We start from the raw sequence: 14,887 nt of genomic DNA, 5'->3' as shown, positions 1-14,887 counted from the left end.
ATGGTGGCACTCTGCATGACCTTCAGACTTAGGGCAGAAGGACAGAAGGCCTGCTGAGGCCTCTCCTGGAGGTGGAGCATCTCTGTGACAAGCTGGAGACCTAAGTCAGGATAAACTCCTAGAAGGATATGAGGGGGACACTAACAGAGACTCTGAGAAGAAGGGGACATGGAGCTTGCAAAGGACCCCCTTTAACTAGACAGGACTCCTAGTAGATGGAGGGGAACACCAATCACCCACAAAAGTTTTGACCCAAATTTACCTCTTCTACAGAGATGTGCAGAGATAAAGACAGAACAGATAGAGCAGAGATTGAGGGAAGGTCCAACCAGTGCCTGACTCACCCCATGGGAGAGAGCCCACCCCTGACGCTATGAAGGATACTCTGCTTTGCTTGCAGAAGGGAGCCTGTCAGAGTTGTCCTCTGGGAGGCTCCACCCAGCAGCACTTGGAAACAGATGCTGAGACTCACAGGCAAACACTGGGCAAAGTGTAGGGAGCCTTGTGGATACGTGGGTGGAAGGAGACAAGGACCTGGAGGTCACAGGAGGTCCACAGGTGACAGGAGGTCCACAGGTGACAGGAGGTCCACAGGTGACAGGAGGTCCACAGGTGACAGGAGGTCCACAGGTGACAGGAGGTCCACAGGAACGGCAGAGCCAAGTCACCAGGGCTCAGAGGCGCTTGCTGAGACTGGAGCACCCACCAAGAACCATACATGGATAGACCTAGGCTCCCTGCACAGATTTACCTCCTGGACAGCTCAGCCTTCATGTGGGTCCCCTAGAAAGGGGAAGGGGGCGGTCTCTGACATGAATTTTTAGTTGGCTTTGTGATTACTTCCCCATGGTGGGACTGCCTTGAGATTTCATGGAAGAGAACACACTCAGTCCTGATGTGATTTGATGAGGTGGTGTGGATGGGAAGTGGAGCTCCCCTTTTCTGAGGATTAGGGAGGGGCAGGGGGGAGTGGGAGGGAGGATGGAACTGGGAGGAGAGGAGGGATGTGGCTATGACCAGGATATAAAGTTAATAAAGAAAAAAAGAAAGAAAAAATTAAAAGAAGAAGTCCTCTTCCTTTAAATAGGATTCTGGAGCTTGGCTTCTGTGTCAGGGGCATAATAAAGTGACATGAGATGTTTATTAGGAAAGTTCAAGCTGAAATGTAAACAAAGAGCATAACTTCATGAATAAAACATTTTGTCAAGAATGTCAAGGTTTTGATATCCAGTGACTTGTGATGCTTCCATCTTTGAACTTAGGCTGTCTAAGAAGGGATGGACAATCATCTTCTCCATCAATCGGCCTCCATACTCCATCTTCAGATCCTTTGATAGCCTCACCTTAGTGGACTCAGAAAATGTCATGTTTCACGGGCCTGCGCAGGATGCGTTGGAGCACTTCAAAGCTGCAGGTATGGTTGGCTTTGCTGTGACAGCTCCTTCATTCACGGGTCTCAGATGAGAACAGGGACCCTCAGGGATGTTGTTTGACCCTTGTGAACACTCACTGTGTGTGGCTTTCTCCAGTTTAAATGCTTTGGTTACTTTGGTGACAGGATTTTTGTTATCTTAAGAGTACTGGCTTGTTGTTCAGGTCTGGTTTCTTTCTCCTGTTTGGTCTGCATGCCCCAGTTCTAGTATTCTTAATGCAATTCTTGTTCTGCATGGCCGTGGTGACCCTCTTAGTTGACATGGTGACGTCAGGCCTAGTTATCTGTCATGTGAGCAGCTGTGGAGAGCCTCAGTTCTTGCTCATGTAGCAGATGGCCTTGAGGTTTCCCCTACTGTGCGTTTTGAGGCTGAGGAGGTGCAGAGTCACTTAACTTAGCAGTAGCCTTGCATCTTGGGTTCAGTCCGTGCTTGGGAGCAATAGAGACTTAAGTTGACCTCTGTGGAGTGAAACCTTTGATCTACCTGCTTTTTTTCAGAGTCAGTTTGGATGATGAAATGTCTTTTAATGTTCATAAGTCACTTTCATATATTTAGAGATATGGATCTAGTTATGAAGGATTCTCTTTGACTCCAAATGTAGGTTTAAAAATATATGTGTGTTTACTTGTTTTTGTCTTTAGTGGTTTTTGAGTAATCTTTGTCATTTAAAAATGTGTAAACATCTGTGATTCTGTGGAGTCCAATAAAAATTTAAGTAAAGTTCAAATGATTGTTTCACAGGAAGAGTTTACATATATAGTATATATAAACATACATATATACACATGTGTGTATATACACATACATTCTATACTCATGAAATAGGCAGATTGCTGAAATACTGTGTGAGTATGCATATATATATGTATGTGTGTATAAAAAAATATCTTAGTGAGGGGAAGAGCAGGAAAAGGAAGAATCTAGAGTCTGTCTTCTCCTCCCGCACTATCTGAAAAAAGGTCCTCAGCTTTGTGTTCTTGGGCTGCGTTCTTTGTAGGTTACAAATATGATTCTTGGAACAACCCTGTAGATTGCTTCCTGGACATCATTAATGGAGGTGTATCTGCTATGTTAGATACAGAAGAAGACGGCCATGGAGGTATGTGAGTCTTATACAGTCACATATTTTTGCATAATTGATTATATCAAAGCACAACAATGTGGTTCATTGGAATATAGTTTTTTGGTGTTAATTCTGTGTCCTATGTTGTGGGTGGGTTTTCCCTCTTGTTCCTAACTCCGAGAATAACGACTCATGAGACTCAAATATGTTTTCTAATACCTAGGCCATATAGCTAGGCTCTTCTCTGACTACCTCATAACGTAGAATATTCCATTATTTCTGTCCTACATTCTGCCATGTGGCTGGTTACCTGAACTCAGGCACTATGTGTCTTTCATCTTCACATCTTGGTGGCTGAAACTTGTGCACCTGGTACTATCCCAGAATGCCTTCTGCTTCCCACATGTCCACTTCCTGTTTCCTGCCTAAGCTATAGGCCACCAGGTGTATTAGTAACAGGCGCTTACACCCACACAGTGCACCAGATATTCCTTCTACAATTCCCCTTTTAATCCAATAAAAAGCTCTTTATCTTTCAATAATAAACTAATGTACAATAATAACAATTATGAAACAGTCATGAGAACTATTATGTAAGATTCATGTTCATAATGTCCAGTGTGTATGCATTTGGAAACTTTGGAAAAGTATTTTATCATCTACCTTATCTTTGTGAATTCAGAGTTCTGTACTTAAATCATTTTATATCATGACTTGCATCATAAATATAAATACATCTTCTTAGATCCTAAATAACTAAGATTAATTGTAAGACTATGACTATCTTGGTTTCAACCGCATCAGAAACTTGAGAAGAAAATAAAATAATATTATCTAGGTATGTAGGAAGTGCAGGCAAGCAGCTTCCAACACACAGAAATGGCAGGCAGTTGGCTGCCTGAACAGTCACCCAAATTCCCTCTAAAATGTTGTAGCATCATCTTCAGCCATCTGTCCCAGAATATCTTGCAGACATACTTGTGAAGCAGGAAATGTGAAGGGCTTGCTTACCCTGTCTTGGCAGTGCTTGGCAGTCCACTTTGGACAGCATTCTCTCTGCAGAGGGAACAGGGCATTTATTTTCCCAGTGGCTAGCTTGTCACATTTGACACCATCTCCTAATGAGGTTCTTTGATGTCATCTTCTTTGAGATAGGCTGGGGATGCTACCAGGAGATGACATGTCTTGTTGTCAAAGAATCCTTAAAATAATAAGAACATCTTTAAATTCCACATACTGTAGGTCTCTGATGTTTTTGAAGACCATCTATTATCTATTCACATCTACCTAGTGCAAAATAATATCACATCAAATCTATCTATCTACTGCAAATCTAAACAGGTAAATGTTTCTTGCTTCTAGCCACTTACTGTATCTTCAACCAAGGATGTGTATTTCTCTAATAAACAAGACCAGTAGCTGACATTACCGTGAGTTTGGTTGACTAACTATTAACTTGCATTTGTTAACTTTCCTAAACAGTTTGTGATAGCAGGCTCTAAAAGAGCTGGAAGTAACCTTGTATTATAAATGAGCTGCATAGGTTCAGTAACTAATACAGGAGTTGAAACAAATACACATATGTGTATCACAAATAACTTTAATAATAATATATTAATATAATAATATAATTTATGAAAAGTACCTTAATTCTGTATGAATATATGAAATTCTATACCAATGTATCAAACATTTTTGAAGATAACAATAGTTCTATCATTGAAGAGCAGATGCAATAATCTACCCTTTTCTCCTGTTAGTCCTCTATTATTCCCATATTCTGCCCTTTTCTTTTCAACCCCTTCTCCCTTACATAAGAAATAAAAAGAGAAAAGAAAAGGAAGGAGAGAAATCCCCAAAGGTATGTTTTTGTACTCCTGTATCTTCTTTCTTTCCCCCTAATCAAATTACTGATAACTTCTAACCAACTCCTCGAAATGGCTCCACTAATTGACCAAAACCCACCCACCCTAACCTAAGGAACGGGATGTCTTTCTTCTTGATATTGTGTCCTGCTGATTTAGGCTATAGTACCCCCTCTTTGGGGGCTCAAGAAAATTGAGAGAGTGGGCGGGTAAACTAGTCCTAAAATTACCTAATAGACTTTGCTGTTGGTTAGTGCTGGGTGGTTTATTCAATTTGCAGAACATTTATTGTTTTAGATAGGATTTGCTTATGTCACCAGATTGGCCTTAAATGTAGGCTCTTTCTACCTCACCTTCCCAGTACAGGCATTTCAGAGCATGTGGACTAGTTTTATGTCAACTTGACACAAGCTAAAATCATCTGAGAGGAGGGAACCTCAGATAGGAAAACGGAGTCATAAGATCGGGTTATAGACAAGCCAGGATGGAGGGCATTTTCTTAATTAGTGGCTGATGGGAGAGGGCCTGGCCCTGAGAGCTGATCATGGTGGTGGAAGAACAGGTGAGCCTGCTCTGAGGTCAGGAGAGCAGGAGAGCTGTCTCTGTGCCTGCCTGCTTCACACTTGGGAGAGTGGGCCCTGCACCTTGCCTGGGCACCACAGTAGAGCTGGCTCTGGTGGCATGGGAGTGGGTGAGCTGGTTCCAAGGGCATGAGAGCAGGAGAGCTGGCCCTGGCTCCTGCAGGCTGCAGCGTGGAGTGAGCTAGCTGGAGAGCTCACCCTGGTGGTGTGGGTGTAGGGGATCCAGGGCTTTGAGTTGGCCTACCTCAACCTCTACCCCATCTGTCAGCTGTTGGAGCAGGTGAAAAGGCCTGCCCTGCAGATCCAAAGCTGCAAGCTCTCCATGACACAGGAAAACAACCAGAACTCTGAGAGGAGTCCCAGAGAGCATCCAGGGTTGACAGTGTAGCAGAAGCCAGAGGCCTCAAACCAGACCAATGACTCTTTATTTGCAGGCAAATATGTGTGGACAAAAGGGTATACTATGTGACACATTGTGGCACACTACACCTTAAAAAAAGAGACAGACATGTCATCTCACTATTTGCATATAAACTTATATGTAGCAGAAATCAGGGAGCCCGCCTTTATATGAAGAAGTTTAGATTTATATGGGAACAAAGTCTTTGTTAAGAATTAGGACCCAGAAGGGGAAAAGGCCATTCCATTTGCTGTATCCATGAGATTATTACGGTAGTCAGGTCAGTTAAAGATGCTCTGCTAATAAGTGAAGTAATTGCCTAGTAGTCATTTTATTGTTTTCAAAATGTGTTGGGCTGAGGATGCAGTTCAGCCAGGAGAAGGCTGGCCTAGAAAGCACAAAGCCCTGAGCTTGGTTCCTAGCACTGCACACCTGGGTGTGGAGGTGCACACCTGTATGACTTGGTTCCTAGCGCTGCACACCTGGGTGTGGAGGTGCACACCTGTATGAGCTTGGTTCCTAGCACTGCACACCTGGGTGTGGAGGTGCACACCTGTATGAGCTTGGTTCCTAGCACTGCACACCTGGGTGTGGAGGTGCACGCCTGTAATTGAGCACTTGCAGAATAGAAACAGGAGGCCAGAAGCTTAAGGCCACCCTGGGTTACATAGCGACCATCAGGTCAGTCTAGGTGACATGAGAGCTTGACTCAAAGAAAATGAATACATAATTTATGTGTTATTCATTAATTCGACATGATAGTCAACACAAAAATCAGTTAACTTATTGTCTGCTGCTTTTTGTCTTTATCCACTTTTATCCCAAAACTGATGAACGTAAAGAGCTTTTCCAGACACAACCTGAAATCACAGTAAAATTGGCCGATATGTATGCACAGTCCTCATTATACAATGACATAAGAGCCAAACTGGATCAGCTGTTGGGGGCACAGAAGGTGGAGAGGAGCTCGGCCGTGGAGGAGATCACGTGTGTCACCCCTTTCTGGCACCAGCTCTGGTGGATGACCAGTCGTTCATTCAAAAATGTCATGGGTTTCCCATGGGTCATCCTGACTCAGGTAATCTGATGAATTATTTTCATTGTATCGTGAAACACTCAAGCGGGAGGAACTTGTTTCTGAGTCAGTCGAGCTCAGGGTCACAGTGACCTTGGGCTCCTTCCTGTGTTTGTCGTCTCCACTTCACCTGCCATATAGAGATTCCTAGTGAAGCAAGCGGAACATAGTTAACTTTCTCCTTATGGAAAATATTTTTAGTGGTTGTGTTTCATTTAGACAACATATAATGACAAATCCATGTAGGAATTCTTATTCAGGGACAGCGAAAAGTAATCAGGCACACCTGGGAGTTCCTCAAACTCACCGATGCTTCCTACACGTTCATAGTACAGGAGCGACTGGAAAGGTTATTTTCTGATGCAACTGTTCATTGAGTATACATATGGTAATTGAGTTAATAGGTAAAATTTGTAGAGCATCAGACGAAAGCATGGACTTTGGAAAAGGTTAAGTAGAGAAGTGGTGAGGGTGACAGGAGAGAGAAAGGGGTGAGGGAAGGGCTGATCTGTAGCTGAAATCAGGGGATGAGGAAACAGCGCCACTGAACACCTCCGGGGCAGCCTGTGCAGCTACTGCCTGAGAGAGGAGCCTGTGGTGGAGTGCGGCTCCCTCACTCAGGGGCTGGTGTTTGAAAGCAGGAGCTCCTCAAAGAGAGCAGCGGCACACAAGTGCAGTCGGACTTATGGAGGCTCTTCCCTGTCAGCTCCTGAGACTCTTTACATGTGATCTGTACCTACCAGCAACCAACATGCCGTAAGAGTTTCAGTTATTTTAACATGTGTATCCTACACAAATGTAGTTCTCCCAGCTACTCGGCCTTCACTTATTCAGTTATTTCTTATTTTATGACGCTGACGATGATGATGATAGGAAGAGGATGATGATGAAGAAGATTCTGCTGGGTTATCGATTGATCCCAGGGTCTTAGCCAGTAGACGACAAGTCCCTACTGTGGATCCGCGTTCCCACTCCTGCCAAACCTTGGTAGTCAGTGCAGCTATTTGGGGTTGTTACGTTATTATCAGATTTTAGCTGTGGATGTCTGTTTGGCTACTTTATTGCATCTTATGTTTACCACCCTGCTCCACCCCAGTCCCTTCCAAGCTCCCAACACCAGGGAGGTGAGAAAGTCGGTTAGAAGGGAGAGGAGGCAGAGCCCTTCTAGATGGCTTCCTGCTGACCAGGGTCCTCAGGCTGCTGGGCAGCTTTGACCTTCGCCATGAGGACATTCAGTTGTTTCCTCTAGTCCTTTGTGCATGGTTACACGACACACTGCTGTGAACTGCAACAACCTGCACCCAGCAGTGACCAGGACAGCACAAAAAGCATGGGAGCAGCAGCTGCCTCTCTTGGGGCTCTGGCCTTTATATAGCTTCTCAAACGTTCCCAGAATTCCACAGACTGGCAGAAACTATCAGCAGCTGGTAGAACCACGCCTGTGCTAGAGCATGAGGCAAATCATAGTCACCTGTGTGAAGCAGCCTCTTATCCCCACAGCTGGGATTAAACAAAAACATATTTACATGACGTAATTGGGTTATTTAAAGACCGCACAATTGTCACTACATGGTTTCTGCTGAACACTGAAAGGTGGGATGTTGTTGGCGGTAATGGAACACTGCTTACTTTAAGCGGGAATGCCGCCATTTTCCTATGTAATGTTGCTGCCTCCCTGTGTGCATGTGAATATTGTTACCATTTGTGTTATATGGTCAGTTGCTACAAGCACTTTGGGCTTTATGCTTGGGCATCTATGTCATAAAGAGGCACGTTTATATCCCAACTCGTTGAGGAAAGGAAGATTTGATATGACTTGAAAACAAATAGTTACATTTAACAAATTGGGTTATACATTATTGTACAGTGAGAGAATGTCATGAGGTAGAAGTGTGTGTGTGTGTGTGTGTGTGTGTGTGTGTGTGTGTGTGTATGTGTGTTTGTGTGTGTGTGTGTGTGTTAGGAATGCTGTGAATCCATGACTAAAGTTTTAGATATTTATGTACTTATTTTTAATGTGTGGGTGTTTTGCCTGCATGTGTGCGCATCATGTGTGCCCAAGGAGGGCAGAAGAAGGAACCAGATCCCCTGTAGCTGCAGCTGTGACTTCTTGTGGACTGAACAGCATCCTCTGCAAGAGCAGCAGGTGTTCTTAACTGCTGAGCCATATCGCCAAGACCTGGGATTTTGTTTTCTGGGTTTTTTTTTGTTTGTTTGTTTTCAAGACAGGTTTCCTCTGTATATGCTGGCTGTCCTGGACTAGCTTTGTAGACCAGGCTGGCCTTTAACTCAGGGATTTTGGCTTTCAATTTAAGTAATGAAGTTATATGAAAGTATGATTTCCTTAGATTATAATTCCCTATTTTTAAAAACTTACCAGGTAAATACTAAAGTATCTCAAGTCAGGCACAGCATCATGTATCCCAGTCTGTTCTAACTGAGGCCTCTTTAAAGCCATTTAGCCCTAAGCCAAAGCTGTGCAGGCTCCTCTTGAGCTGAGAGTCTGACACTTCCTGAGCACAGGCCCCTGGGCTGGGGTTGAAGAGGCAACAGTGGGTGCCATGTGTCAGCTGTCTTATTCTTGGTGACAGCACCAGTGCTCCACTGCACAGGGTCAGACGTCCCAGAGGCTGCACAGGTGGGGACATGCTCACCCCTGCTCAGCACACAACACTGTGAAGGGCTGTGCTGTGAGTGGTTTTGACGTGATTATTCGGTTTGCACTTGTGGGGATCAGGACTAGGGTCTAGTGTCTGCTGTTCAGGGACGGCTCTCTGCATGGAGCTACACCCCTGCCTGCCTGTGCTGCTTCCTAACACCAAGTTTAAAAGCCTGAGTTCTTCTGAGCATTGAAGTGGAAAACTGCACGTGCTCACTGCACCGGAGTGAGATCTCAGGTCAGGTGAACTTCTGTTGTCCTGTGTTTGTTCCCGACCTCCCCTGTGCCTGCATTTTCCCACCCTGTGTCATGCATGTTTCAGGACTGAACTGGGCCCTACACTGGCCTTTCCTGCTGGGGAACTGGGAGAAGTCCTAGCTTTTCGAAGGTCTGTACTGTTAGAGCTTCAGATTCGCACAGACCATAACTTTGTATTTAACATACGAGCAGTCTATTAACCTGTGTGTCTTATATTCTTCCAGGGACTCTGGCCAAAATACAGTGTTCATCTCACTGTAGACATCTGATTAGGAAACCCTCTTTCTTAAAATACTGAGCAATACATTGAGTACCTATTATTCCTAATGGAAGTTTTTCTTTTTCCCGTTTTCTTTTTGATAGATGGTTATCACGGTCATACTGGCAGCAGTTCTAGGTACCGCTTTCCGTTTCCTGAAAAATTTTTGTATTGAAGTCCTGATCAGGTAAGCAAGCTTGGACCCTGATTTCAAGAAAATGCTATCATTTTGTTCAAACTGTTATAAATCCATTAAGAGTTGAAGTTGATGATGAGCACAGAGGGCGCATTTGCTAGTGGCAGAGGGTGTTGTACGGTGAGGGCTGAGTGGAAGAGCCCACTTTTCCACATGTGTTAGTGTGTGGATGGTTTGAAATGATTCACACACCTCACATTTCACATTTTCCAGTTCTGGTATATTGTTCTTTCAGATATTACATCTCTGCCACATTTCCCCTCCCTCCCTTCTTCCCAGTCTCTCCCTCTGCTTCCTCCTCTCTCCCGGCTGCACCATACCCACCTCTCCTATGAAAGGAACGGACTTTCCAGTGACACCAACCAAACACGGCATAACAAACTACAATAAGACTAGGCCCACACCCTCATGTCAAGGCTGGATGAGGCAACCCAGCAGCAGGAGAAGGGTTTTAACTGGTTTTAGTGTATGTAGTAGCTTCACATTATGTGACTATCACCATGCTGTAAATGTAGGACACGTTTTCACCTTCCCAAATGGAGTCCCATAGCTCTGAAAGAAGACTCCCAGTGCTAAATGCTCCTGGTTTCTGGCAACAACCATTCTACTTTCTGTCTGTGAGCTTCCTGCTCTTCCCTGGTGTCCACTGCGTTCTCAGGTTGTCGTTTTCTTTGTCAACATTTAGCTTTAAACTGGCCTTTGGTAGATTGGTTTTTTTAATGTAAATTTTTTTTTTTTATGGAGGAGGAGACTTGTCTCCAATAGGGTCCCCTCATCTGATCTGGCTCTATCCCCCACTGTGTACCTATATAAAGAGAGTCACTGACCCCTGACTGACATTTGAAAAGTTGTTATGGACCAGGCTGTTAGCACCCAAGGGTGACATTTGCCTTAGAGGAACCTGACGTGTGTGTCCAGGGAGCACGTCATGCAGGGCCCTTTTCCTCCTTCTTCCTGCTTACAATCCTTTAGAAATTAGCATGGCTGAATTCATCTTGAGCCCTTTGGAAAGCATGCAGGAAGTGGCTTTAGAGACCACTCTCCCTCGATGTCCCCAGCCAGCTGTTGAGTGGGGAGTCCCTCCTCCGCAGTGTCCTGCTTTTTATCTTACCCATCTGTAAAGCAAAGTGACTAACTGAATGAGAAATCCCCTTGGAGCTTTGTCTAGCTTTCTTTTTCTCTGTGTTAGGGTGATACTTACCAATTCTGCTAGTTAAATTGAAGTGATGGGCTGGGCTGCCATATTTAAATACCACAGGCTCAGTGGATTTAAACACAAGTGTGTCCCCACACTGCAGTGTGAGGGTCTGAGGTGAGGATTCTCTCCCCTCCCCCCTCGCCCTGAACCCCCCCCCAGGCTCCTCCTGTCTTGCCACCACCTTCTCTCAGAGCCCTCTCCTGACAGAGACTACACTGCTGTGTCTTCCCCTAATGAGCACACAGATGACACTATGGGCTCCACTCTCGTGATTTCATTGAAAACTAATTAACTCCTAAAAGACACAGTCTAGGATCTTTATATTAGAGGTCATTATCAAATTGTTGGGTTTTAGGGGACACACTTCCGAGAATAGATACCACTGTGGGGACAGAGGGTGAATACTTCCTTCCTGACCTTCTTTCTTTCTTTCTTTCTTTCTTTCTTTCTTTCTTTCTTTCTTTCTTTCTTTGTAAAAATACTTAGTTAAAATTTCATGTGTATGGGTGTCCTCTGCATGTTTATCTGTGCCCTGCGCCCTGGTGCCTGTGTTGATCAGATGAGGGCAGAGGACCCTGTCCAAGTTAAGGTCACTATTACTGTAATGAAACACCATGACCAAAATTCAATTTGGGTAGAAAGAGTTTATTTGGTTCATATTTCCGCATTGTAGTCCACCATTGAAGGAAGTCAGGGCAGGAACCTGCAGGCAGGAGCTGGTGCAGAGGCTATGGAGGGTGCTGCTTACTGGCTTGTTCACCATGGCTTGCTCATGTGCTTTCTTACAGAACCCAGGACCACCTGCCTGGGCATGGCCCCACCCACAGTGGGCTGTGCCCTCCCCCATCAATCGCTAATTCAGAAAATGGCCTACAGGCCTGCTCACAACTGCATCTTTTAGAAGCATTTTCTCAATTAGCGTTCTCCCCTCTCAGATAATTCTAGCTAGTGTTAACATAAAGCTAGCCAGCACAGGATCCCCTGGATCTCCAGTGACACATGGCTGTGATCCACCATGTGGGTGCTGGCAACCAAACCTAGGTCCTTTGCTAGAGTAACAACTGCCCTTTACTTCTCTCCTGCAGTGCTTTTATTTTAGCTTTTTTTTTTTTTTTAAAGAAAAATCCATGTGGTGTCACTTAATCACAGAACAAGCTCTGTGGGGAAGAGGCCATCCTAATCTTGAATTTGCGGTTCCTTTTCTCCTCTGTTCTCTCCTGACAGAGCCGGCCTGCTTCTCCTGATCACAGTCTTCCAGTGTATGACAACTATGGGTGCATTGCAGATCTTCAAGACTGACAGGGACCGATTCCTGTGAGTAGCCCCGTGCTCCAAAAGGCACCAGCAGCTGCTGATAAAGCTGATTACACTCATAATTGGTCCTAGGATGTTATCTCATGAATTACCAGTATTTTTCCTTGTTTAGTTGAAAATTAACAAAGTATAAAATTTGTGTTCATCATGTGGCACCATGTGTTTTGAAGGATGTAAAGAGATTTCTACTATTAACTGAAAATAATGGATGGGAACCACAACCACAGGTGTCAGCAGCTCAGTGCGATCTCTAGATCTCAGTGCTGCAGACAAAGCAGCACTAGGGACTGAATAGCATAGTTCGCTCATGAACTCCCAAAAGACGGCAGGGTTTGATGGAGCTAAGCATGGTGGGTTTAGCAGCACACTGGGGCTGGAGGGGTAAAGTTGCATGGACAGGAGAGTACTGCAGCCCTCCTGGGTGAAGGCTCAGAAGAGCCAGGGGGCAGCCATACAGTAACAGCTGTTTGATCTCTGGTGGCCCTGGCTTAGGGTTCACAGCTTCCAAGGCTGGCAGGGTTTACCTACAAGTACACACCAGGGAAAGGGGCCATCAGGGAGGAGCTGGGGGCACAGAGCAGTGGGTAGAGTGCTCACTTAGCATGTGTGAAACTCTGGGTCAGAGTCACAGAGCCAGAGAACCCTCAGCATGGCTTGGGGGGAGGGGCAGAAGGAAGGTCATTCCTGGATACATATGGAGTTTGAGGCCAGCCTGCACTAGTGATCCTTTCTAAAAACCAAAAAAAGTCAGAGCTACAACCAAGACACTGAGAGAGGAAGAGCTTGGAGCTTGGGATGGCTTAGAGAAACATGCCGAAGGGGAAAGACCATATTAGCTTGTGAGGATCCTGGTTGTAAAGTGAAATCATAGAAGGAAGAAGCCTCTCTGAAATTGAGAGACACAGAGGAGAAGGGTGTAGTGGCCTGAAGCTTCATGGTGTCCTCAGAGTGACAGTGTCACCTCCTTCATGAGAAGTGGGCAGGGCGGAGCCTCCATGAGCAGGAGGTGAGGTACTAGAGCTGCTCTCGCCAGCCTCAAGGAGCAGAGTCTCTGGGGACAGAGGGGACATCGGACTGTTTTGCTGGAGGGGCTGTTCTGTGACCAGAGAGGACAAAACAGGAGGGAGTTCTCTGATGGGGAGTCGTATGAGAGTATGAGGAGGACGGTGGCCTAGGCATGCCAGTCTCCAAGGTGGGGACGGGTGTGGGCGTCAGCGGGGAGCACAGGGGACACTACTGTCCGGTTAGGCTCCCTGTGCAGCTAGGGTCCCACCTGTGCCTTCTGGACTAACCTGAGGGTGTGTAACGAGCTCTTTTGTTTCTGTAGACATGAGCATACCAGTGGATACTACAAAGTGTCGTCATATTTCTTCGGGAAATTGCTGGCTGAGCTAGTGCCAAGGAGGTTACTTACAACTATTATATTTACTGTCATAACATATGGCATAGCAAGTAAGTAACAAAATCAGAGATCAGACCTTGTGTCTTTCAGGAGCATGCTCTGGTTCGTTCAACTGTAGCAAGTCTCAAAGCAGACAAGCATGTTTCCATGTGCTGTCTACAGTCGGTGTTCCATGAGCAGAGCCTCCAAGGCTTCTTAACGGAAGATCTCCAAAAGCTGTTGATGAAACTGTGTTCTACTAAGATATCCTGTTATTATAATAGATGTAGAAATAACTCACATGTGAGGCAGTGCTAAGACCAAAATCATCTATTAGATATCCTTCCATGGATAGTGTAAAGATTTTTCTTTTATTTGTGTTTGTCTCTGTGTGTATGTGTGTGTGTGTGTGTGTGTGTGTGTGTGTGTCTGTGTGTGTGTCTGTGTGTGCGTGCGCACGCATGTGCACCCTAGCTGAATGCGGTGCCTATAGAGGTCAGAACAGGATGTCGGATCTCCTGGAGTTGGAGTTACAGGAGAATGTGCGCGACCACCCAGGTGCTGGGAACTGAATCCAGGGCTTCTGCAAGAACTGCACATGCTCCTAACCACTGAGCCATGTCTCTAACACAGCTGGGTAATTTTTTCTGTGTTTCTGTGTATATGTCTCTATATAAATACAATATAGAAGAGTGAATAGTATCTCACATGTATGTATATGCATGTAAAAACCTAAATGTACGCACTGTCATACGCTACCATCTTGCGAATAGAGAGAACTCTGAATTTGGGATTTATTGAAATTATGTAATATAAATAGTCACTTCAACTATGTGCACAGATTCATTTGTGTACAGTCATTTGCTTTCATCTTATTCTGTCTAGAATTTCCATACTTTTCACACACACACACACAGACATATGCACACTTACACACACACAAAGTCACACACATGCATATATTTCAAAATAAGTACTGGTAAAGCATACACTTTGTTTTATAAGAGATTTGTCATCCAGAATCATTCTCTTAGGTCATGGGGTTGCTGGTGGGCAAACACGCTTGTCCTGCAAGCCTGACAACATGCATTTGACCTTCAGGATTCACAGTGGAAGAAAGAATCATTGCAGAAAATGGCCCTTCAACTCCACAGGCACACATAGCACAGACACACATGGCACAGGCATACATGACACAGGCACAC

At 45.0% G+C, this 14,887-nt stretch overlaps 1 protein-coding gene across 1 annotated transcript in view; it reads left to right on the top strand.

Moving 5' to 3' along the window:
• LOC311585036 (ATP-binding cassette sub-family G member 3-like) overlaps positions 1 to 14,887 on the top strand; it is a 42,564-nt gene that overhangs the window by 19,175 nt on the left and 8,502 nt on the right. The window contains exons 7-13 of the mRNA XM_084759817.1: positions 1,263 to 1,414; positions 2,431 to 2,532; positions 5,815 to 5,846; positions 6,121 to 6,420; positions 9,698 to 9,780; positions 12,212 to 12,301; positions 13,629 to 13,753. Of these exons, the coding sequence (XP_084615943.1) occupies positions 1,263 to 1,414; positions 2,431 to 2,532; positions 5,815 to 5,846; positions 6,121 to 6,420; positions 9,698 to 9,780; positions 12,212 to 12,301; positions 13,629 to 13,753 (884 nt within the window). The remainder of the gene's footprint in view (positions 1 to 1,262; positions 1,415 to 2,430; positions 2,533 to 5,814; positions 5,847 to 6,120; positions 6,421 to 9,697; positions 9,781 to 12,211; positions 12,302 to 13,628; positions 13,754 to 14,887) is intronic.

The sequence above is a fragment of the Acomys minous genome (genome assembly GCF_964271855.1).
Source record: "Acomys minous genome assembly, chromosome: 15".
NCBI classification, from domain to species: Eukaryota; Metazoa; Chordata; class Mammalia; order Rodentia; family Muridae; genus Acomys; species Acomys minous.
The sequence above is the reverse complement of the archived record's forward strand: the minus strand, read 5'-3'. Positions and strand labels throughout refer to the sequence as shown.